This window comes from Alligator mississippiensis, chromosome 4 (genome assembly GCF_030867095.1).
Source record: "Alligator mississippiensis isolate rAllMis1 chromosome 4, rAllMis1, whole genome shotgun sequence".
NCBI classification, from domain to species: Eukaryota; Metazoa; Chordata; order Crocodylia; family Alligatoridae; genus Alligator; species Alligator mississippiensis.
In genome coordinates, this window is record NC_081827.1 from 223,515,235 (window position 1) to 223,541,152 (window position 25,918).

At 44.1% G+C, this 25,918-nt stretch overlaps 1 protein-coding gene across 2 annotated transcripts in view; it reads right to left on the reverse strand.

Moving 5' to 3' along the window:
* GPD2 (glycerol-3-phosphate dehydrogenase 2) overlaps nt 1-25,918 on the reverse strand; it is a 126,823-nt gene that overhangs the window by 80,359 nt on the left and 20,546 nt on the right. For both annotated transcript variants that reach the window (XM_059727374.1, XM_014599545.3), the window contains 2 exons: nt 24,242-24,352; nt 4,560-4,731 (listed from right to left, as the gene is read on the reverse strand). In XM_059727374.1, coding sequence (XP_059583357.1) covers nt 4,560-4,731; nt 24,242-24,343 — 274 coding nt within the window. In that variant the 5' untranslated portion in view covers nt 24,344-24,352. The remainder of the gene's footprint in view (nt 1-4,559; nt 4,732-24,241; nt 24,353-25,918) is intronic.

A 25,918-nucleotide genomic window follows, 5' to 3' on the forward strand; every position in this document is an offset into this window, starting at 1 on the left:
AGGTTGAATAAGCATTGGGCAGGGATGATCTAGTAGTAGCTATGCCTATTGGATATGGATATTTCCCACAGGGTCAGGAAGGAATTTTACCCTGTGGTCAGACTGGTACAGATTGTGGGATTTTCCCTTCCTCTATAGCAGAGGGCATAACCCTCTTCCTTAGATCTCTTGAACATATTTTAACAATGCTTGCAATAGCAGGACATTGGTCGCTGTTGTCCCCTGCTTTACCTGTTGCAAGTTAGGGTGACATGCCCTGTGGTGTGTGGCAGGGTCGACTATAATTTTAGTAACAGGCTAGACAAGGATTTATATGGGATGTTTTGGATATGAATAATCTTGCTTAAGGCAGGGAGTTGGACTAGATAACCTCCAGAGGTCCTTTCCAGCTTTACCTCTATGATTCTATCCATAAAAAACATAACAAAATTCACATTAGACTACCGATTGAAATGAACATGTAATTCTACAAGAGATGTGCGTGTTACTGCTTTACCTTATTTGCAGTCATACATTTTCAAGTTGAAACCTCCTCAAACTCTCACTGACTCTACAGGTCCAGAATTTCACCCCTCACTTCCAAGACTTGTCTTTCTGAGGCCATGTAGAACTTTACATTATGTGCAAGAATGGTAGAAAAGTGCATAGCTTCAAAAGTTAACACTTGAACCAAACAAGCCAGGAAGCTCAAAATTAGAGATTGCAAAGCATGTTCAGACTGCTATGACTGTCTTTTGAGACTCTCTGTCTTTTGCTTTAAAAGCACTGAGTTAGCAGCATACATGGGGATGTACCATAGGACAATTATACTAAACAAGGCAGTCTTCATCCAACAGAATTTGCTGTCAAAGTACATATTGTAGAAAAATAGTTTTGTCTCAATTTGTTTCTAAGCAATGCAATCAAGAGAAACTGGTGAATTTATAAATTATAACTCAGCTAAACTTGAGCAGAATTTAAGCATACAAACAAAATGTACCTCTCTAGTCTGATGGTTTTCTTCCAACCATGTTTAAAAGGCCTACTGCAGACAAGTGTTAGCATTTCATTAAAATGGTTACAAGAAATCACCATGAGAAATATTAAGCAGCTTTAATATTGGTGTGGCTGCCATATCCCCCTCTAATGAATGAGTTTGGTCTTTGTGTGGTGGATCTTTATAAGCACGTGGAATAGCATAACAGCCAGCAGTAAAGCCAAACCCACAAAAGCTAAAGTGAGGATCCTAACATTCCATGAGTGCAATTCACAAAGCTCTCATGGACAGGGCTGTAAAGCACGTTGATTTTCACCAGGAAGTTGCCTAGTGTTGCATTTTGACATGCCCAGAATAGTTACCAGCTTGGCAAGAGTATTTCTAAGTACACCCATGGATCCCAAATTTGCTTACATCCCCTGAGGGTCCCAATCCAGGAGGCACACTTAGAGCATGCCTAACTCATCCCAACAGCATTGATATCTGTGCTTCTGCTGAGCTATTTGATAATTTTTTGCAAAACACAACTGGAGGAAGAAGTGGTGATGGTCCTATTGCCAGCAGGCTTTCAAACCTACAAGTTAGAGTACTTACCAAGGAAGTGGGAGAACCTTGGCTCAATGCTCCTGATGGGAATCAATACCACAATCTCACCTCCCAGCAGAGGGCCATAAGCATCAGGCTACAGAAAAGGCTGAGGCTGGGAGGCTTGCTTACTCTCCCCCTAGTTCCTGCATTCCTTCTTTGCATAGTTAATTCTACTCCAGGAGCCAGGTCATAGGCCCAGCAATGCTCAGCATCACCATATCTAGGTTCCAAGTATGGGCTGTATGACAGATGAGGGGTGAGAGAAAGAACGAATACAATCAAAGAAAAATGAGGGCTGAGCAAGAAAGATAAAGACAGTGAAATAATGGGCGAGAACGGTAATAGAATGCTTTGAGGTGGATGTGAATCTTAATATTAATATGGATTAAGGCTCTAATACTGGTCACACAAATCAACACAGAAAGCAGAGCAGGGCAGCACCTTCGAGAGAACTGGTTCAGAGGGGCACAAGCATTGTAGGCTACTTCAAATGCTAATGATGCATCTAACAAACTAGGCTGTCACTTACAAAGGTCTGTGCCTCTCTGAACCAGATTAACCTCAAAGGTGCTGCCCTACCCTGCCTTCTGCCTGACTTCAGACTAACATATCAAGCTACCTTTCTCCCTGCCAAAAGGAGGGTGCCCCCCTCCCTCCACCACCACCGAATTCAGTTGGAGCCTAAAGGAGAAAAATGACAACAAATATTCAAAGAATGAGAGGGAGAGTAGTCACAAACAGAAAATCATGACAAAGAAAGAAAATGGCTACATTTTTATGGCCTACCATAAGGAAATAAGAGAAAGAAAATGAAGTAGCCATGATGGGAAGTCCAAAAGTACTGTCTTTCTATTAGGGATGGAAAATGATGGATAAAGACTTGGATAGCAAAGGAGAAAGGCACTAATGATTCAAGTTTAGGAGATGGGAAGCATATTGCTAGGGTAGACAATGACAAAAGAAAACAGAGAGGGGGCAGGGGTAGGAAACAAAGTAAGTGAGATAAAGCAGTTCTTTAAAAAAAAAACAAACAAACATATCTAGCAAGTTCTATAAGCAATTTATCCAGGTGTGCACCTATACATTGTTAATCTCATTAGCCACATTTTCATCAAAGCTCATCCTTACATCATTTTTTCCAGAACTTCCAAAGGGTTCCATGAATGAACTTTTTCTACAATTCTACGATAAACATTTCATTCATCCCTGCTAACACAATTTCCACGACTGTGAAAAAGAGACCACGGCTTACAAGCACAGTGACACTTCTGTCACAGCAGACACTTCTGTCAGCACCCAAAGGAATCCTCCCAACAGATGTGCAGCTCCCTGCTCTGACTCATGGTGCTGTACAGAAAGTGCCAGGAGTTAGGCAATCCCCCAACACAACTGACACCTGCTGCTGGGTATCAAGCTCCACTTTGGAGCTGATCTAGGAAGAGCTGTCTGTCTGCAGCCTCTCTCTCCTAGTACCCTCCCTCCAGCTCTGGTACTTTCTGCAGGAAGGGAGGGGGAGAAGGGAGGGGAAGTAGCTGTGGGTTGGGGTTTACCCAACCTGAGCCAGAGGGGGGGACATGAGGATTGGAGCTCCCCGCAAGTCACTCCACCTGGAACGGGAGCTCCAATCCATGTGCCATCCCCCATCCCACCTTCCAGCGCAGGCTGGGTAAACCACAACCTGGAGCTCCCTTCCCCTCCTCCCTTGCCGCAGACAGCACTAGGGGCAGCCCAACCCCAATCCTGAGAAGGGACACAGAGAAGTTAATGAAGTTGTTCTGCTTTGAAGTGCCTTCATCTGAACCCTCATTACATGAGGGTTTATTTGTCACGTGATCATGCACTTTTAAAGCATTCTGCATCTGTGCATTTCTGTCAGGGCACAGCTGTAGGAGTCTTTCAAGGGGTCGATTGCACGACAAATGTCACTTTTGTGAGTGCCCTTTGAGACAAGCTATGAGCTCTTACAAGAGATTCAGAATTAACCACTGACATGTCTTGAAGTGTGACGTTTCACAGCTCCTGAGACAATCACCATCCCAAAAATTCACTTTTAGATGGTCCATTTAACCAACAGCTAATTGATTCTGAGGCCTCTGCTGACTATTTCAGAGGAATGCTCAGCCTGCACAGCTGCACTTTATCATCTTTCTGTAATCATTTTTTTCTTAAACTTCTCAGATTTGACTGTATTCTATACTATTAAAAAGGTAATAGAAGGGCATCTATGGCAACAAGTAAACTACAGTGAGATTCTGGTACTTAGGAATGAGCACATCGCAACACAACACAGAAATTGAAGGGAGTTCAATAGAAACATAAAATCAAAGTTTAGGTGCCTCTTAGGCAAAGGCAAGTGTAACTAGTCTATTTGCTTGATTCGCTGATTGCTACGTGTTAATTTTTAATTATAGAGAGCACGCCATGATTTTTTCTTTATCAAAATGTATCAATTCCAGTTCTGGAATTGGTTAAAAATCAAAGGGTCACATTCCACCCACAGCAAGAAAATAACTCCTCTCACCACAAAGGAAGTTGTTTCTCTTTAAATTGGTTCTAAAGAATTTTGGTCCAATGTTTTAAACAATAAACCAACTGAAGTCTATGAAAATAGTATTAGAAGAGTAATATTTCTATCCATTTTAATTGTACAACAAAAACAGAAACACTTCAAAAGAAAAAACAGAAACTGATTCTGAAACCCATAGAGTGCGTCTGAGTGTGGATATTATATTCCCCCTTGCTACACAGAACTTCTCATTAAGGAAGAGAAAATAAATCAAAGACTTTCAAGCTGAATATGGTCAGTATATTTTAAACTAAACTGACTCAACTTAAAACCTGTGTTAAGATGAACAACTATTAAATGTTTATAGTAGCTGCAGCTGTCTCATCCCTATGTAAAATAAAATATTGTCATTTTAGAACAAAAGCAAGGAACACACATTTAAATAATAAAAAAACCCCACATATATATACTCATGCCCCCATGGCTCACCTCTAGTAACAGCATCTAAAGCGCAGCCACTCCCTGTTGCTCCTCCTCCTATAATTAGCACATCAAATTCGCTTGTGTTTTGTAGAGCTAGTAGCTGATCTTCTCTTGCAGGAAGGTGATTTTTCATTGGAACATTCGCAGGTTCTGCTGCTTGAATATATACGAGGTTGCCCTACGAAGATGAAAAACAAAGAAAGAAGAAAAGAAATCAAATTAAAAAAAACGTAAGACTAGTAGATACCTTATAAAGCAGGTGTAATTTAGCTGAGAATAACTGAAAGACGTGCATTTGAATATTCAGATCCATTTTTAAGATCAAAAGGATAATAATGACAAACAAGCAAAAAGAGTGAAAGGTTAGTGTACACTTGGCTCACACATCTATCACCAGGATAATAAATGATGTACAATATAAAAGTACCCAGAGGAAAGTAATGGAGATTTTAAAATAAATATATACCCTACACAGAATTTGAACTCTGTACCTCTGTACCCTAAAGTGCCATGACAGCCTTCTAAGGGGGCTAGGGAGTGCCAAGCAACATTAGCACTGTTAGGTGTGCAAACACTGACACAGGAGAGTGGCAAGATAAACCCGGAGATTTCAAATAGGAATCCATAGCATCAAAAACATTCGCTAGGGACAGAAGTTACACATAAATTGGTATAAGTGATCAGAAACCAGTGCAAATCTGTAACACAACAGAAGTTCAGTGCACATAAACCACATTCAAAATGGCCAAAACCAGTTTAAGATCAATCTGGATGGATGAAGTATCAGACTTCACTGACTTAGATTACATCAGTTTGTTGAACTTCTGTCCCAGATCCCCTTCAAGTTAACTCGCAGTCCCTGAAGCATCCCAGGATGCTCTGCACCTCCCCTGCAAACCCCTCCCCCCCCCCCTTGCAGGGTGGGCTGGATAGCTTTGGCCTAAGCTGTCTGCTCCAGCAGAGCAGGGAAGCATGCTCTAGTGCAGGGGTGGGCAAAATACAGCCCGCGGGCCAGATGTGGCCTGTGAGGCCATTCTTTCCGGCCCACAGGGCCCCTAAAAAAGGTAGAAAATTAATATTTCTTTGCCCTTGGTTCCTGTCAGAATGTCAGGTAAGTGGCAGGGACCCCGGCCAGGGAAGGGGGGGTGGGGGGAGTGGCCCCTTCCCTGCCCCGTGGCCGGCACCTCATGCTGCAGCTGCTCGTAGCCCACATGGGGCTGCCTGTGCCTGCTCCAGACAGCCCCGTGGGCTGCAAGCAGCTGCAGCAGGGGGCGCAGGCCACGGGGTGGGGGAGGGGCCGCTTTTCCCCGGGCTCCTTCCCTACATGAAGAAAAGCAGCCCCTTGCCTACCCCGTAGCCGGCACCCCCTGCTGCAGGCACTCGCAGCCTGCGTGGGGCTGTCCAGAGCAGGCACAGGCAGCCCCAGGCCGGCTGTGAGCTGCTGCAGCATGGGGCACCGGGCATGGGACAGGCATGGGGCTGCTTCCCCCCCCCCCCACGGTTAGCACCACCTTGTAACTTGGCCCCACTGCCAGGCTGGCAGCAGGGGCCTGTTACAAGCTAGTGCTGAGCACAGGTAAATGTGGCCCCTCGCTCGTTGTGTGGCTGGTGCCTCATGCTGCAGCCGCTTGCAGTCTGCGTGGGGCTGCCTGTGCCTGCTCTGGACAGCCCCGCACAGACTGCAAGCGGCTGCAGCAGGGAGCACCAGCCACAGGGTGGGTGAGGGGCTGCTTTCCCCTGCACTCAGCACCAGCTTCTTCCCTGCTGGCAAGCAGGGGGTCAGGGCTGTGCGCTGCCCCCCGCCTGTACCACGGGGCTGGGGGGTACTGGGTATGAGTGGGTGAGGAGCCAGTGGGAGCATGAGGCCCATACCGGTGCCCTGCGGCCAGCACCGGCGGGGCCCAGAGCAGGGTGGCAGGGGTACAGGGTCCCAGCCAGCAGGGGCTCTATGGAGCCGGGCCAGCTCCCCCCTCTCCCTGCTGGTGCAGCCCGGCCCAGCTTCACAGACCCCTGCAGCCTGCACCCCGCTTTGTGACCCACCAGTGCTGGCCCTGGGACATTGATCCCAAGACATCTGGACATTGGTCCCAAGATGGTGACCAGGGGGCGAGGCACCTGTCATGGGGCAGGGCTAACCATGCAGGCCTCCACAGCCTGCCAAAACTGGATAAGTGGCCCTCTGCCCGAAATAATTGCTCGCCCCTGCTCTAGTGCCTCTCCAGCCTCTGGCCTGGGCCACTGCAGGCATATGACTGCATTTCCGGAATCAAAAGTGAATGTCTGTTCACTTGCTTATTGGTTAAGTCTACACAGCTTAGACTAACCTGTAAAGATTGAATCAATTCAACCTCAGGCTTTTTGACTGTCTGTACTTAGCCATAAGAGTCTAAACCTGTTGTTGCCTTTCTGTGTCCTCTGCAATAGAAGAATTGCTCTATTATTTTTCTGTAGTCAAAATAAAGGGTAAAATGTAAGAGCTGGCATTTTCCAAAGGGTGCTTCAAGTCTAATGAGAGGAGCCTTGAGTCTAAAAAAGTTGAGATCCACTGACACCAGCACCTCTTAATCAATTAAGGTAAAGTCTTTGTAAACTACTTAGACACTGAAAGAATCCTAATTTTTACTGCTATCATGAAACATTAATATTGTAATGTATTTCCATTGTTGTAATACTTGTTCAAATCCCAAATATGGATCATACTTGCATGGGTCCATACAGGAAGGAAAAATTAATACAGTTAAAAAACCTGAATGCAAAATTTATAAAAGCTAAAGTTTGCACTGCTATTTTTCTATTGAAAAGATGCTATTTCTGGCTCTCTCTCTCCCCCCCACCTCTTTTTTTTAAGCCTTAAATACAGATATATTCACCTTCACCTTTTAATGATGCACATAATTGGATGCTGGACCACTTTCCAAACTATTGTTTGCAAGGTCTGAGGGGACTAACAATCTTTTCCATAAACAGAATAACAACTTGTTCTGAAGTAAGTAGATCTGCTAGACAAACTGTCTAATCAGAGCTTGGGCAAGTAATTACCAATAACATGTCTGGGCACTTGAAGGTAAAGAGGATAATTCTGTGGTTAACATACTTAACTGTGAACTAGATCAGGTCTATTCTACTCCCCACTCAAACAGATCTATACAATCTGAAAATGTTGACTGGAAATGACTTGTTCACAAAAAGTATCCATTACTTTCGAGCGCCTAAACTAAAGAGTGATTGTCAGAGGTGCTAAGTATCTGCAATAAACATATTTGTGGAAGATAAGATATTGAGGCTGCTTGCAGACGTGAAAAATGGCGTTTTACTTTAAACTTGGCACGCTCCCGCACCAAGGCCAGCACATGCCCAGAAGAGGCAGCACATTAATTCAACTCGGCTCTGCAGCATCTGTATAGATCAGGCATTTTAGAGGAGCTTTTTGGCGCTTTTATCTAATAGCTGACTCAATCAGCTATTAGATAAAAGTGCCAAAAAGCCCTGCTGAAGTGCCCAATCTATGCCGACACTGCAGAACTGAGTCCAACTAACGAGCTACTTCTGGTAAAGCATGGGATTTTTTTTCCTTTTCGCATCTGCAAGCAGCCTAAGGGTGCATCTACACTGCAGTCATTCTGCTTGATCACTTTTCATCTCAGTAAAATAGCCTTGGTTCAACTATTGTGGGTACTTGAGCTAACTTATAGAAAGGGCAGTGCAGGCAACTCTACCCTGAAGTTTAGATGTACCCTCAGTATCAAGTTAAGTACCTAAATTCACAGCTACTGCTAAAAATGCTGGTCCCTACAGTGCCTCCATTTCATCACGTAACATGAAAATGCTACTTCCTTTCCTCATGTAGGTGTTGCAATGCAAAAAACACACACACAATGATAAGTCACATGCATATTTAGAGAAGTTTTGTGCTACACCTCTAAAAGGTGCAGCATGGGACTTACAGCCTAGGGGAAAGACAGCAAAGATTTTCAGCTATTTTAGCACCCTCCCACCCAGCCTTTCTTTGACTGCTCTCAGGGCCAAACAAACCAACTTCATAATTTAGCCTTGACTGACATCTTGCAGCCTTCCTAGCCTGCCTCATGAGCCATAGGACTGGGTGGAACTTCTGTAGCACTGTATCATGTACCATTGTTCATCTCTTACCCAAATGTACCCACTACGCACTAGGACTTTCAAAGAGGTCTTCTTTAAGCAGCCTTCCAGCCATCTTCCAGAGTCCCTTCTCTGAAGAAATCTTCCCTAGCTGCTTTAAGTCTCTTTACATTACTCCTGACTCATCTACCCAATGTTGGCACAGAGTGTTATGTGCCTATGCACAGTTAGGTTAAAAAATTCTGGACAATTTTCTGAGTTTTAAAAAAGAAAACCTACATTACCACACACTGAATCAAGTCCATTAAATAAACAGGAGGACAACAAACTATTCTGCAGGCTTTACAAGAGGAGGTAAATGCACTTACTGCATTTGAAAGTCTATGCAGTAGTGCTTATTTCTTTACCAAATGAAGCGTTAGAATGCAGACAGGAATAACTTCTGCTGATTCAGTGCTGAAGAACACACCAAGTCCTTCTGGGAAATTTATTCCTATCTTTGGCTGCACATGCTGAACCTGATACTTCATTAAACTTCTATTCGTATGAATGAACATCTAGTGAAGTGATGGCAAACAACCAGTAAAGCATATACACACTGCAGCAGCATAAAGGGAATCAGTCCACTAAAACAGGACAATCTCCTTTCAAGTTCAATATCTACATATGACTTTAAGACTCTGATGAGTATGTGAGCCTACGCAAGAGCGCTTTGCCCCATATACTTCTTAGAGGTGCAAAGCCAACATTATACCACCTGCTCTCCCTCTTCTGCCTCAAGACCAAATCAGGGGCCTGGAGAATGGTCATTAGAAGAGAATTCCAGGGACTTTAAACATAAAACAGCCCTATAACTGTTCTAACTTATACTGAGGGCATGTTTGGCCTCTGTCAGCTGAAAAAAATAGGAAAGATATAAGGTTTATAAGTACTTTTTGTCTCCCCATCCCTGGCCTTAGTTCATCACTTGCTATCACTGAATATCAAGAACATACCAGTAATCCCCCCAATATTGCTAAAATGCAGGCAAGGGGCATGAATGGTCAAAAGCCACGTGCTTCAGATAGTCATTGCTTTGTGTTGCTCTTAGAGCTTCAGAAAACTTTAGCACACCATGATATATATGAAAGTAGGACTGAATGATTAGCAGTTGTTAGTAAATGATTAACAGACTCACTCTCTCTCTCAGTCTGCTAACACTACACAAAACATAAAACTGTCTATATGTATACCAGTGTGTACAACCCAAAAGAGAACGAATTAAGGTAATCAAAGTAGGTGCAGCTAGAAATTAAACGGACTAAGGTGAAGAAGAGGAAAACTTAGGCTGAGCATCAGAAGAGTTCCCACAACATTTTATGTATTTTTTTTACATGGGAAATGGTTGAGGCCCTAAAACCATTGCCCAACATACTGAATTAAGCAGACAGTACAAAATTTCTTACAATGGAGTGCAGTCTAGCTGATCAAATGCATCTTTACCCTCTCTAATAATACCCTCTTTACCCTACCAACCCAGATAAAACTGTGCGTGGCTGTCAGTTAGTGGCTTGCCCATCTCTTCTCACCTGCTGAGTTGTGCTGCATCTATCTTTCCTCAATGATCTCTAAATTATAAAACTATAAAACAAGATAATGTCACCATTTAGACTAGGTCAGCAACATCCAAACGTGCAGCCACAAAATGTGCTGAAATGGCTAATCAGCATTGTAAATGAACTGCCTAGCAGGGAGATGTGAAGCAGTATAGCCACATCTGCACAGTTCTTCCCATGTAGGAGCCCAAGGCAGCATGACATACTCTGAAGCACAGTAACCCTACACAAAACAAATATGGCCTCAAAACAGGGTTTCCCTAAAAAACTGTGAGAAAAAACAAAAGATTTGTTTTTGGTGTTCTGAAGGACAATTAAGATACACCGATATTCTCAACTGTTAAACTTCCACAATATCCCTTTAATAAGCAAATCACAGTTTGCCCTTTGGTTCCCCGTGACATACCTCTCTGGCTAAATAGCAAAACAACAACAGGCTTTTGTTTTACATCCAAGGTAAACTAATGACCAGCTTAGCTAGACACAGATACCAAATCTTCAACTCCTGTGAGCTATATATAGCTTCCACTGAAAAGGACTGAATTGTTCTTTTCCCGGGATGTAAGCCTTTAAAAAAATTGCATTGTTTTTAATAAAGTTGTACACATTTGTCACCACTTATGCAGCAGAAAACAAGACCTAATAATTACTGTCCATTTGTAAAGAAGTGCATATTTAAAGACCACAAGCAATTAGCAACCAGGTTGTAATCTTATGCAGTATTAATGTGAGTATGATAAATAAAGTTGCATGAAAATTACTTACTACAGCAGCAACCACTTCATTCTCTTACGTATTGATTCAATCAATGGAGGAATTAAAGCAGGGATGTTAAACTCACATGGCCCTGCAGGCCAGTTCACAGGCTGGATCAGGTCCACTCACCACCTCCCACATACTGTTGCAACCCACAAGCCTGATGCAGTATAGGCAGCACCTACCCACGGCGGCAGTGCAGCCCAGGAACGAGCCCTAGTGAGCTGCCTTGCTGGGATCAGTCCTAGGCTGAGTCACATGGTAGGGCAGGGTCTTGGGCTGTGCCAGCCGCACCATGCACTGGAGCCATGTCCTGGGTTGTGCTGACCACACCACCCACCGAGGTGTGAGTGGCACAGGCCAGAACCAGCAACAAGTAGTGTGGGAGGCACAGCCTGGGATTGGTCCCAGCAAACAGTGCAGCCCAGAACCCAGCCCGAGTGAGTATTGCGGGCAGCACACATCCCGAGCACTACGCAAAGGGCCAGTCTGGTGCAGGAAAGGGGCTACTACCTGGGGCCAGATTATAGGGCTCTGCTGTATGTTTGACACCTCTGAATTAAAGCAAAAACTGCTTTATATCCTGTTTATCGTCATTAAGAGGATAATACCATAATTACATGGATCCAAGATGATAATGCATGGAAAATTTGTTACAATTTCCATGCACCAAATATAATTATTGGAGGGTCATCTTACATTAGTCTCCCCCAGCTGCAACCAGGAAAGCAACAGGAAGGAGCCAAGCAAGAGTAAGGGGGCAGGCAGTGGTGGAGAGGAGGGTCAGGCAGCTTGACCTCAACCCTGCCACCTGTACTTGAATCCAAAACAAGGGCCTCTGCCCCACCCCACATGTTGTCTGGAATGAAAGCCTTGTCTTGGATTCAAGTAAATGCTGTATGGCTCTCTTACAAGTTAAGTAAAAAAAAAAGTTAAAGGGAATTAAAAAAAAATAATATTGACTACTCAGCTATGCTTTTTCATGCTGCTGTTCCTGGCTTTAGTTCTCTTTAACTTGTCAACTGCTGTACAAACCAAGATCAGTTTATTTTAGATAAAAACAAACAAACAATCTCACCTGTGATATTAATACTGCCATCTGAACAGATCTAACATCCACTTCCATAATGGAAAATGTATCTTTGGAATAGGCAAATTTCAGGCTTTGGTTTCCTCTTCTGATCCAGTGCTATTGTATTCTGTCTTTGCACACAAGGAGAATTCACTGCCTGAATACTGCATATCAATGGCACCAAAAATTAATTGTGTGCTAATGGCTGCAGTTTTAAAAAAAGGTGTTTAAAAAAAACTGAAGGTAGAGCATGGAGTGAGGACGCCCAATTTAGATGCTCTTTAAACTAAATGTTAGATACAAGTTCCATTTCTCTCTAATATTCTAATGTCCACTGAAATGTATTCTATTCAGGGAAAAATTCTATAGCTGTGATCCCAATACTACTAATTCTACCCCCGCCCCCTCCCAATCTACAACTTAGAAGGCTGGGAAGAAAAATCATGGGAAGTTTACACTTAGAGTCTTATGGTAAGACTGCCTGCAGTAGAAGCAATATCTGCATGGTACAAGGTAATTGCAATCCATGCTCCAATTGAGCTGTTATTCTTTGGCTTTCTAGAGATTGTTAACAATCTTATAATTATATGTTATAATATGTTATGCTGGTCTTAATTATGAGGCATTTGGAATACTTCTTAATGCTGTATAAATACCAAAAATATTTTAGTTTCCTCACTGATTCTCTTAACATCACCGTGCAACAGCCAAATAATAGCAATTGCTACAAAACTAATCAAAGGCAGATCAACTTGTCACCCAAAGCTGAGCTAGAAATTTCCCAGTTATTTGTGCTTATATTTACCCTGTACATGCAAGCTTTTAAAAACACATTTAAAAAGAAAGCCCCATATCATGAAATTAATTCTGTCTAGTAACCAAGGTAAACAAGTTTCTCCAACGTAATCCACATCCATTAGGAAACGAGATCCATCAGCATGCTCAACTAAATTTTGGGAGGACATAAGGTAAAGTAAGAAGAAAAATTCAAGGCTCAAGAGAGAGAATCAATGCATACAGCTGTACGTGTTTTACAATCTCTACCCAGCTAAAAGAAAGGGTCCATTGGCTAAGTGTAGACCAGAGTTCTGAGCACATACTGGTCTGGTGCACAGACAGCACAGTGATTGGCATGCTTGCAACTCATATATAGATAGGTTTCATCTTGCTGTCAATTAAACATGAGACTGAAAAAAAAACTGCATACAGAGATTACATCTGTAATAACATGATTAGTTTGGCACTGAACAAGAGTGCTTATTGAAATAAGCACTTGCTCTTTGTATCTACAACTTATCAGGCAAGAGTTCTATGAATGGTTTTGATTACTCAGTGGGCACATCTACACAAGATATTTACTGCAGAGCTGACTAATTAGCTCTGCAGTAAAACATCAGCATCTACACATGCGATACTATTAGGCCGAAGTAAACTAATTTACTCTGTCACAGGATAGTACTTGCAGATTCAATACACATGTAGACACTGACAGGGCTGGCTCGGGTGCAAGGGTGCTTCAGTGCGGGAGCTGCCTGCCTGCTATCTCTGCACTGGACCACCCTTGTGCCCCAGCCAGCCCATCCACAGCCCACTGATCTAGGTCAGAGCAGCTCCGGCTGGGAGACCAACTCCCCAGGCCTCCTGCCAACCAGGGCTACTCCGATTTAGCTCAATGTGGCGTATGGGAGCAATAAACTCTGGCGCATTGTGCACCAGAGTTTACTGCGTTGCATTAATAGCATGCCCTGGGAGAACAAATTTAGTTTGTCAGCCTGAATTAAATTTCAGCATTACAAGTGATCCAATAATCCTAAAGCAAGAATTTCTGATCATAATTGGACCTGTGTTAATTTCTCTGAAGGTTTAGAATCAAACCCCTGGTCATCGTTTTAAGAGTTATATAAAAAATAAATGTATTTGGAGATCTTTTTATTTTTGTTTGTTTGCTTGCTTTGTTTTAATAAGAGGCCTATGAGAGGTTAGCGCTATCCAGATATGTTTGTCCTGACTTGCAATACACAGTCACCATCAAGGTACAATATCTCCTTCTACACAAGAGAGGGAGGAAAGGATATTATAACTTGGACAAAGGCCAAGGCTCTCTAACTCAAGGAATGGCAACCCATCCTTTAGGCCAGGTTCCCATATCAAGAATTTTATGTCAAGCAACATGGCAGATATCACAAGGAAGGTATGTTGTGATTAGGTTAAAAAGTATTAATATAGAAGCACAAGGAAAATAAAATGTGTGAGCAGGCAACATCTTGCAGGGAAAGAAAGGAAGAGAAATCCTGTCAGCATCTTTAAGAAATACCATAAAACTACCTGTGTTTCTATTTCTGGCTATTGGTATCAAGGTTACAGAACTGTCTGCAACCCCATCATCTCTCTGGACTCTCATTTTGGTCCTTCCACTGTCAGGGCTCATACCTTTACTCCTCCCAGGATAGTCACATGATTCTACTGCTCTTAGACCAGACTCCTGCATGCAGTACCCTGTTCATAGGCTGTGCATATCCAGCTGGTACAACTGGGCTCAGCATACGTGGTTTATCCCCTTGAAAAATCTTGGCAACCAGTCACGGCAGTGACACAACAGCTCTCTTAAATCAAAATGCTGTTTAATATTAAGGAAATAGAAACCTAAGAGAAAAATATTTAAAGTCTCCACATGTTTTTTTCCATACCTATATGCTTAAAAAATCCCAATGGTAGCTCAAGCAGGTCTAGCTTCTTCAATTCACCTGTAGGTGTCTGTCTAAAGAGCTCACTACACCTTTTCCAATTCTAGAGGCTCTTTTTATTCAGCCCAAGTTCCTTTGTCCTTCTCAGTCTAGGATATTAGGTTCTGCTATTCCAACATAATTTAGGCTAAGAAGGGCAACCAAGATGATAAAGGACCAGGAGTGACCAAAAAGGCTAGGACTGTTCAATCTGAAGGAAGGCTGAGAGAAAATAGGCTAATATAAAAATCAGGAAGGGTGTGGACCCTTGGAGAACTACTTCTCCCAAGGCAAGTAAGTTAGACTCCACAAAAGACAAAGCCACATCCTCAGAGTCAGTAGTTCCCCCATTGTCCAGTATGCGTATGTATTTATCTTGAGTTACCATGTGCTTCCTGTTTGTTTCCTTACCAGCATGCAATTAAACTCAACCAATACAGGCATAGAGTAAATATCTCAATGACCCACACACAATATTCATACATTACTACAGAGCAACTCCAGGCTCACCAAAACAGTTTAAGAGTTAAGACAGGTTCATCTTCTGGCCACAGAAATCAGCATGGCCAAATATAGAGCCACTATAAGGTAAGAAAGGCTATTTGTGGTATAATTTAAAATCAATCAATCCTCTTAAACATTCCCTGATTTTATAGCTATAGCATTTCCTAAAATTATCCCTTCTACATTCTTACTGCAGAGTTGTGTTCTAGAATCTCAGCTGTTTATCTACACGTGAAGAACATGTTGAAAACATGAACAGTGTGTGAACCAAAGCAGTACTTCCTTTTGTAAGCTACAGTCTGTAAAAATAGCTGAATTATGCCAACAGCCCCATTCATTTCATTGACACGTGGACTCTGAAACCTAACAATGGCAACTAACTTGCCAATATTGTTCACTACTAAACATTTTAGCAGAAACATGGAAATAAAGTGCTTACACAACAATTTCAAATTGCTTCTCACATCTCCAAGTGCCAAGAAATCCAAAACCTTCAACTTTCCCCTGGTAATTTGTATGGTGCATTCACGTGCTACCAATACAAACATCAAAAACAAAAACACTCTAAATAGAAAAAGTAAACAAATGTAATATCAAAATTACTAGAACTGTTGTACCAAGTGCATTACTATTTATCTCAAACTATTAATGTTAAAGTTGATCTTGGCTGCAGCAGAAATTTCAGTTGGCTGAACTACGGCCATTATGCAGCTCTGAAAAGAAGCTTGCCACAGAGTAAATGAGATGATGATTATAGATACGTGAAATGTCTTTGTGCACATCATAGTTTACTAATATTTACTGTGTGATAAAGTTTTAAATAAGCAACAGACTTCCTACAATGTGCAGCCAATTGCTGCGTGTCTTGGGGCAGCCACATTCCCTGGCACTTGGACACTGCTAGATCCTTTGCCGTAGCAGATATTTGATTGGCAGGTTTTAGTAAAACAGAGGACACTTTTGCTGGGGGACAGTCTTACAGTGTAGACATCACTGTAAATGGGGTGTCCTTCTGCAAGCCCATCCCTCCAACCTGGTGTGCTCCAAGTTGGTTGTTTAAGGTATTCTGACATGCTTGAGGATCACCCCCTCTAAAGGAAGTTTTTAATTCAACACAGAAAGTATGTTTTGCGATATTTTCCAGTACTGATGGAAAAAGAGCAAAATTCTCCAAATCTTGGAAATCAGGTTAATTTTGCCTATGTGTAATTAATCTATTACATCTCCAATAGCTATTAGCACCTGACAATAATGCAACTTGTATTCATCTGACTGTTTAAAAGTAAAAGAAAGAAACAGTAATGCCAACAAAATAACGAGACAGTGTGACAGAACACCTTTGGGTGCTTGTCACGTTAAGAGCTAGAATAGCCATTAGGGCAGCTGCCAGGTGTGAGCTGGAATAACGAGCCAGTCACATGACTGCAGGAGGGCCCCGGGATTGGAGGAGGTGGTGGAGTAGCCTCCATTTTAGACCCAGACCCTCAGGACAGAGCCAGAAGTCTGCTGCTGGCAGCAACAACAGCAACTGGCTAAGCTGCTGCTCAGAACACTTTGGAAGTAAGGACAGGGGCTTTGGGGATGGTAGGAGGCTCCTGGTATGACTTGAAACTGCACTCTGCCAGGGGAGGGTGGTCTGGTGGGACTGTCCGTGGTGGGACAGTTCTCCAGAAATGCCAGGCCAGTTACCTACCCAGTGAAAGGCAGATGGGGTGCCTTAAAACCACAGCCCCCACTACCTAGTGGGCCATGAAAAAATGGTGGGACCAGATGCACCTACTGAGAGGCACCTGAGCCCAGGGGGTGTAAGACCCTGAGCCCTAGTGTAGGGGGCATAGTGTGTAGTGGGGCCAGGCATGCCCAGAGAAAGGCATTTGAGCCTAGTGGTGTGAAAAACCCCAAGGCCCTAATGTGTGGGGGCGAGAGCAATGAGTTACATGGAGAGGGACTGAGGTCAGAGCTCCATCCAGGGCCTGGTGAACTGGCTGGTCACCATGCAGATGAGGGTCATGGGAGATGCCCAAAAGGCTGTGCCACGGCCAGTCAAGGACTGTGAGTAGGCAAGCCTGATGACCTACACAGTCGCTCAAGGGAGCAGGGTGGGTGAGGCCCAGAGTGGGGCAGCATGTAAGAAGCCCAGTGAGAGAGGGCAGAGTGCAAGAGGCCCCAGTGAGAGGGGGGCAGTATGAATGAGGCTCAGTGGGGTGGTGTGAAAGGATGAATGCATGCGGCCTAGCAAGGGGCTCAGTTTGGCCCGGCCATAAGCTGAAGGAAAGAGCAACTCTAGGATGACATTTTAAACAGTCAGATGCCATAGGCCACATAAGGGAAGGCTGGAGTCATGTATAAACCCCTTGGCATCAGGGTATTAAAACTGGCAGCTTCCTGCTTATAACAACAGGTGGTTCCCAGCAAGTCATGGCAGGCGAGATGGGCTGACTGCCCTCGATGGAGGGCTGGCAGGTACAGTGACCAGCTGAGTAAGCTCCCTGGTCACACGATGAAAGAACAGCTCAACCGAAATTTCACTTAATTTCACTTAAAATGCAGAGATGACGTCAGGAAGGCCAAAGTGCAATTGGAGTTGCAGCTAGCAAGGGATGTGAAGGGTAACAAGACAGGTTTCTACAAGTATGTCGATAGCAAGAGGAGGATCAGGGAAAGCGTGGGTCCCTTTTTGAATGAGAGAGACAACTTTGTGACACAGGATGCAGAACAGTCTGAAGTGTTCAATTACTTTTTTGCCTCCATCTTCACAGGCAAGGTCATCTCCCAGAGTACTGGATCGGGCAGCAGTTTGGGGAGGAGGTCAGCAGCCCTCAATGGTCAAAGAACATGTTAGGTACTACTTAGAAAAGCTGGATGTGTACAAGTCCATGGGGCCAGATGGGATGCACCCAAGGGTGCCAAGGGAGTTGCGATCACAGAGCCATTGGCCAACATCCTTGACAACTCATGAAGATCAGGAGAGTTTCTGGATGATTGGAAAAGGCAAACATAGTACCCATATTTAAGAAATGGTTGAAGGCAAATCCAGGGAACTACAGACCATAGGCTCACAGATTTCATAGACATTAGGGCTGGAAGGGACCTCTTAAAATCATCAGGTCCAGCCCCCTGCCCAAGAAGCAGGAAGTCAGCTAGGATCAAAGGATCCAAGCAAGATAAATGTTCAAATGTTTCTTGAAACTGTCCAGAGTAGGTGATTGCACTACCTCTGAGGGGAGTCTGTTCCAGGCCTTGGGGGCTCGGACAATAAACAAGTTTTTCCTTATGTCCAGCCTAAAATGGTCTTGCAGGAGTTTGTGACCGTTGGACCTTGTCATCCTCTGGGTGTTGTGGTGAACAGGTGTTCCCCCAGATACTAATGCACACCCTTTATGTACTTATAGACTGCCACCAAGTCACCCCTGAGCGTGAACTTCTCCAGGCTGAAGAGTCCCATGGCTCACAGCCTCTCTTCATAAGGCCTGTTCTCTTGCCTTCTGATCATGCATGTGGCTCTCCTCTGGATTCTTTCAAGCTGCTCCACATCCTTCCTAAATTGTGGAGCCCAAAACTGGATACAGTACTCTAGCTGCCGCTTCATCAAAGCCTAGTACAGCGGGAGGATGGCATCCTGGGTCTTGCTTGAGATGCATCAGTAGATGCAAGCCAGAGTTTTGTTCGCTTTGGCAGCTGCAGTATCACATTAGTGGCTCATATTCATCTTGTGATCAATCATGACCCCCAAGTCTCTTTCAGTCATAGTGTTAGCAAATGTAGCATTGCTGAGACTATAAGTGTGATGCAGGTTTTTATTCCTGAGGTGGAGCAGCTTACATTTTTCCATATTGAATGCCATCAGGTTTTCATCCCCGCACCTTGCAAGCCTATTGAGGTCGGCCTGGATCACCAGCCTAACCTCAAGTGTGGACACTCTTCCCCAAAGTTTGGTGTCATCAGTGAACTTGGCCAGTCCACTTTTGACACCACTGTCCAGATCATTTATGAAGACATTTAAGAGTACAGGTCCGAGAACAGAGCCTTGGGGTCACCGCTAGTTGCCAAGTGCCATGTTGATTTGGTTTCCATCAACTACCACTCTCTGGGTCCGACCTTGAAGCCAGTTCCCCAGTCATTGGACTGTGGAGTAGTCAAGGCCCGCAGTTGCCCAATTTTTCCATGAGGACATCATGGGACACTAGGGTAAAGGCATTTTAAAGTCCAAATATATGACATCAACCTCTTTCCTTTTGTCCAGGTGATCATCATGGTCACCTGGTCATAGAAGGTAATGAGACTGGTCAAGTAAGACCTACCCCCAACAAACCCATGCTGGCTATCCCTCACAATGTTGCCTTCTGTTAGCCTGTCAAGAATGGTTTCGTTGATCAATTTTTCTAAAATCTTCCCAGGGATTGAGGTCAAACTGACTGGCCTGTAGTTTCCTGGGTCTTCTTTCTTTCCTTCCTTTCTTGAAGACGGGCACCACATTGGCCCTCTTCCAATCTTCAGGTACTTCGCCTGAGCGCCATGAGTTCTCGAATTTCCTCTCCAGTGGCTGTGCTATGTCTGCCAGTTCTTTTACCACTCTTGGGTGTAACCTACCTGGGCCAGCTGATTTATGGGGGTCTAGCCTCTGAAGATGCTCCCTCACAAGATCCACACTAATGGTGGGCATATATTAATCTTCATCCTGGTCATCCCATATCATGTTTGGCAGGGTGGTCCCTTTGGGCTGGTGAAAAACCAACACAAGGTTATCATTAAGCAGACTGGCTTTTCTCTGGGTGTTGGTAGTCAGCTGCCCCAGCTGGTTTAACAGGGGTCCAATGTTGCCCTTGTTTTTCTTTCGATTCCCCAAATACCTGAAGGAGGACTTTTTATTGTTCTCGATTCGTGTAGCCAGATGGAGTTCAGTTGCAGCCTTGGCTTTTCTAGTTTGCTCCCTGCCAGTGTGGAACCATGCAGTATATTCCTCCTTAGTGGTGTTTCCTGTCTTCCACCCATTACACTCCTCTCTTTTTAAATGTAGGAGGTCCAGAAGTTGCCTGTTCAACCAAGGGGGTTGTTGAGCCCTTTTACCACCTTTCCTATGGGTGGGGATGGACTCCCCCGTGCTTCTAGGCCTTAGGGAGCTCATCATGAACTCCCCTCCCTGTGAAATCATGGCCTCTTAGGGCCTCAAGAACAAGCCTCCTGAGCTTATTAAAGTCAGCTTTCCTAAAGTCAAGGACTACTGCATTGCTGGTGGACTTGCCAGCTACGCGATGGATAGTGAAAATTAACAACTCGTGGTCACTGTCACCCAGCTTCACTTCAATTCTTAGGTCACTGATTAGATCATCCCCTTTGGCCAGTACCAGGTCCAGCAGAGCCTTGCCTCTCATCAGCCCATAAACTTCTTGGGACAGGTAGAGCTCATCTATGCATGTAAGGAAGCTTTGTGACTGACTGGATTTGGCCGAGCTCTCTTCCCATGAGGTGTCTGGGTAGTTGAAGTCTCCCATGACAACCATGCACTGAGAGCGTGCAGACTCAGCCGGTTCCCTGGCAAATTCTTGGTCAAGCACTTGTTCCTGGTTTGGAGGTCTGTAATAGACTCCTACCATTGTATCCCCTTCACTATGGTCCCCTTGTATTCTAACCCAAAGGGTCTCCAGACCAGTCAGCCTCACCTCAGTCCCTGGGAAAGTCATGGACAAGATCCTCAAGGAACCCATTTCCAAGCACTTGGAGGAGAAAAAGGTGATTAGGAACAGTCAGCAAGGATTCACCAGGGGCAAGTCATGCCTGACCAACCTGATTGCCTTCTATGACAAGGTGACTGGCTCTGTGGATGTGGAGAGACCAGTGGATGTGGTGTACTTTGATTTAACTAGGTTTTTGATACCGTCTCCCACAGCATTCTCGTAGGCAAGCTAAAGTATGGGCTGCATGAATGGATCATAAGGTGGATAGAAAACTGGCTGAAGCATCGGGCTCAGAGAGTAGTAATCAATGGCTTGATGTCTAGGTTGGCAGCCTGTCTCAAGTGGACTTCCCCATGGGTCAGTCCTGGGGCCGGTTTTATTCACTGTTTTCATCAACAACCTGGAAGATGGTATAGAGTGCACCCTCAGCAAGTTTGCAGATGACACCAAGCTGGGGGGAGTAATAGGTATGTTGGAGGGTAGTGCTAGGATTCAGAGTGACCTAGGCAAGTTGAAGGACTGGGCCAAAAGGAATCCCATGAGGTTCAAGGGGGAGTGCAAAGTCCTTCACTTAGCACAGAACAACCCCATGCAGTACAGCCTGGGAACTGACTAGCTGGGTAACAGCTCTGCAGGAAAAGACCTGGGGGTTGCAGTAGACAATAAGCTAGCAGTGTGCCCTTGCTGCCAAGAAGGCTGACAGCATACCAGGCTGCACTGGTAGGTGTGTTGCCAATAGTTCAAGGGAAGTGATTCTTCCCCTCTATTCAGCACTGGTGAGGCCACATCTGAAGTACTGTGTTCAGTTTTGGGCCTCCCACTACAGAAAGGATGTGGACAAATTGCAGAGTCCAGCGGAGGGCAACAAAAATGATGAGGGGGCTGGGGGACATGACTTATGAGGAAAGGTTGAGGAAATTGGGCTTATTTATGTCACAACCCAAAGTTGTGATTTTTTGTTTGTGTGCGCGCTTCGGCACAGCTAAATTATTTCCCGCCAATTTGTCGCTTTCTTTGCACGGTAGAGTTCTCTGCAGCTAGAAAGAACTCTGGTGCAACGGGGGATTTCCCGCCAGATTACAGCTTCTTTGCAGTTTGCATCTCTTTCTTGCATCGTAGTGATACACGCTGTAAAGAAGTGCCCGCCATTTGTATTGGGATTCGTGCCACGTTATTGGCCGATTCCTAATGTAGGCACACGTGGCGGCTAGCGACTGGCTTGCTAGCCGTACAAAAGGCTTGTGTGGTTTCCGCCCAAGTTGGAGGACTCCACGAACACTGGAGGAGGGAGGACGAGAGAGATTCTGTGTGAAGATCTCCAAGCGCTGCGGACCCTCGCGGACCCGACGCGCCTCCCCTAAGCAGGCAATAGAGGCAATAGAACCGAGTCTACGGAGCTTTCGCTTCTCGCCTCTCCCCGTCGCCGAGCGCAATCTTAGACGTATCCCTTTCCTGTAACTTCGGACCCGCGGAGCCTAAGTAACGCCGGGGAAATTTTTCGAACCCAACTTAACCGGACGCGCGGAGCCTAGCAAACTCCGTGGGAGCAATCGATTTGTCAGAGTCCTCCAACGAGGGTTCAAGCGGGAGCTGTGCCTGGAAACCTGTCCAGCCTACACCATACCATCTTTGGGTGTAAGTAAACAATCTTTTCAATCAACCATTACGCCTCCGTAACTAATTCCAACTCGCGTGTGCTAAACCGCCCCGCGGTTCTCTCCAGCCCCGCGTGCCCGGGCTGCTGGCCACAGCCCGTGTGCACCGAAGACGGGTCCGGTATGACCCCGGTTCGCCCATGGCGGCCAGAATGGGATCGGAATCACCGCCGCACATGGCGACAAGGGCGGGATCAGGGCCCGGCCCACACAATTTAGTCTAAAGAAGAGAAGACAGAGAGGACTTAATAGCAGCCTTCAACTACCTGAAGGGGGGTTCGAAAGAGAATGGAGCTGGACTGTTCTCAGTGGTGGCAGATGACAGAATAAGGAACAACGGGCTCAAGTTGCAGCAAGGGAAGTTTAGGTTAGATATTAGGAAGAATTTTCTCACTAGGAGGGTAGTAAAACACTGGAACAGGCTACCCAGAGAGGTAGTGGAAGCTCCATCCTTGAAGGTTTTCAAAATCTGGCTAGACAAAGCCTTGGCTGGTATGATCTAGTTGGGGATGGTCCTGCTCGGAGCAGGGGGTTGGACTAGATGGACTCCTAAGGTTCCTTCTAGTCCTAACTTTCTATGACTATTTGCAAGGTGGAACTGCCAGCCTTGCAACATCAAATAGGGCTAAAAGGCATGTGATACTGCTCTGCCTTGACAGGAATCTTAATAAATGTACCACACTGCACAAAAGCCAGTTAGTTCACACCATACACATACAAAAAGCATAAGTGAAGTGTGCACATGTTACCACTAGTTCTGTCCATGATCTCAATGCTACATGCTCTCCATTCTCTCACACTTACCCCCATATGGGTTCCTCCCCTTGACCTCAAGCTCTGCTTCTCCTTGTAGGAGAGAGAAAGTGCATCCAATTCATATCATACTAAATTAAAACACAACAGCCACTGGATTTGTTTTTTCACTCCTGTCACTATTTTATCCAACATTAAATCTAATTGTCATCCTTTGCTACTGTAGGATTTTATTTTGTCAAAGTATCCTACTTGGCTTAAAAGCAATTGACTTGTACCAGTTCAGTGAAAAAAGTTTTTGAATGTGGGTGTCTACACTTATGCACCCAACTCTAAGTCTGATCTAAGACACAAAGTTAACAGGATTTTTTTTCATGGAATACATGCTAAAAAAGGCCTGATTTTCAAAGGCTGTAACAGGCATACCTCCCATACTGACATAAGAGGGAACTGTGAGTATTGAGCACCTCTGAAAACTCAAAGTCACTCCAGCTCTTGCTTTCTTAACTTTCGGGTTTCAAGTTTGAAAGTACCGGCCTATTTTATTATTTGTGTGTGAGGATCAAAGTCACTTTCTACCTTAACTTATTAGGAGCCCAGGAAATTTTCAAAAGCAATTGTATATAGCGCTTTTTTTTTTTTTAATAGTATTAAAAATGATTTACAAGAATTCTCAGTACTTTCTCACTTCAGAGACTTAGACCACTGAAACATCATGAAAGCAGTTCTCTAAATTAGTACCAGCCAATCAAGCTAAGAAGTCTTTGGCATTCATTTCCAAACAAAGCATAAACCTAACAGATGCTTTAGCAGATTTTAAGTTTCATATTTTATCAGAAGTCATAATTAATACTTACATGTTTGTTTCTATACTGAGAAAATTGAGAGAGGCCAAAAATTGTTGCTATGGCACCTCCTCCAATGAGAACAGTTCCTTTTACTGCCTTTCGAAATGCCATTTTTTAGTTCTACAAATGAGAGAGAGAGAGAAAGAGAGAGAGAGAAAGATTAATACACAATTCTAACATGCTTGAATCCAGACTGCCTAGAACAGAACACTCATTTAAACTGGAGGTGATGTTGTGGCAGATAGCATTAGGATAAAAAAAAAAGTTACAATCATACCAATTCCCTAATAAGTATAAAAATAACATACAGAGAGATTAAAGTAAAAATCCCTTGGAAGAGTGTATGTTATTAGTGGGGAGGGAGTGGGGGGATAGAGGGGAGGAGAAAGGAAAAATATTTCATGCTCCTTAAATCTGCTTACACAGTACCTTTGTGAACTACAGATAAACATGTATGTGTACAGAAGCAACTACTTTTACCACAGCAGTGTAAGCACAACTTAAACTTCCAATCATCCATGACTGCCAGGCAAGATCCAGCACAAAACTTGTCAGCAAGTGCCCTCTGCAACAAGACACCAACTAGCCTGAAAAGATACCTCCTCCATACAGTCTCATCAGCATCCAGATCATTCTTACAATCCCATTGCCCAAGAAAACTAGACACCCATCTCCCTATCTGCAAAAATATCCATTCTCTCAACGCTATGGTGAACACTGAAGGGAAAAAAAAAATCAAATTTCCGAGTTTACAAATGAAGAATTAAATTATTTGCCTGGTATCTACAAGGTGGGGCTACGTGAATGAAAGCCTTAGGAGTTGAGAAGAAAGATACTGAAGATTCAGATTCAGACTCTTAAGTTTTTTGGTTTTATGAAAAAGATTCTCTCCCTGAAATGTCTCTTACTGAATGCAAGAGCTAATTTACTAATTTCACCAGTCAAATTAGTTGCAGTCCACTTTTTGTCCTACCCCAACAGTAGCAATACACGTTTTACATTATTCTATTTACTTTGAACAACAATAAAAGAAATAGCCTTGTTAACATTCTACAGATATTTCATTTTACCTCTTTCTCCCATGTTTAGCTACATAACAGAGTCCCTGAGGAATTTTCCCAAAGTGCTCTTGCTAGGGTTAAGACTATTACATCTTGAGACTACTGCTCAGAACTTCATCCCTAATAACCAGATATTCCAATCTGGCTTTGATTGTCATAACGTCTTGCATCTTAATTCAGTTCCAGACATACTACTATAGAGCACACCTTCACCTCCACTTTATCTTAAACTATACACACTTGAATAACTCAAGTCAGATTAACTCAAGAAAAGTGAGACTTGCCACATTGCAAAGCAATACAAACAGCTGTATCCACATAGTAGGGCTGTTCAAAGCTTCGATCCCCGATTCAATTTGGCGGAGATTCAGCCCAATCTGGCGGCCAAATCTCTGAATCCAAATAAAGTCAGGAGACCCTTTAATTTCTCCAAATCGAATCGGAACCCTCCAAATCAATTTGGAGAGATTCAGAAAGATTTGGATATAGACACAGCTTTAAATGTTTTTTCTACATCCGTCGAGGTACCAGTGCGGCTCGTGAACGCTGTGATGCTGGGGCAGATAAAGCGTCCCACAGAAGCATGGGGGGCTCCCCAGCGTGCTCAGTAGCAGACCCAGAAGTG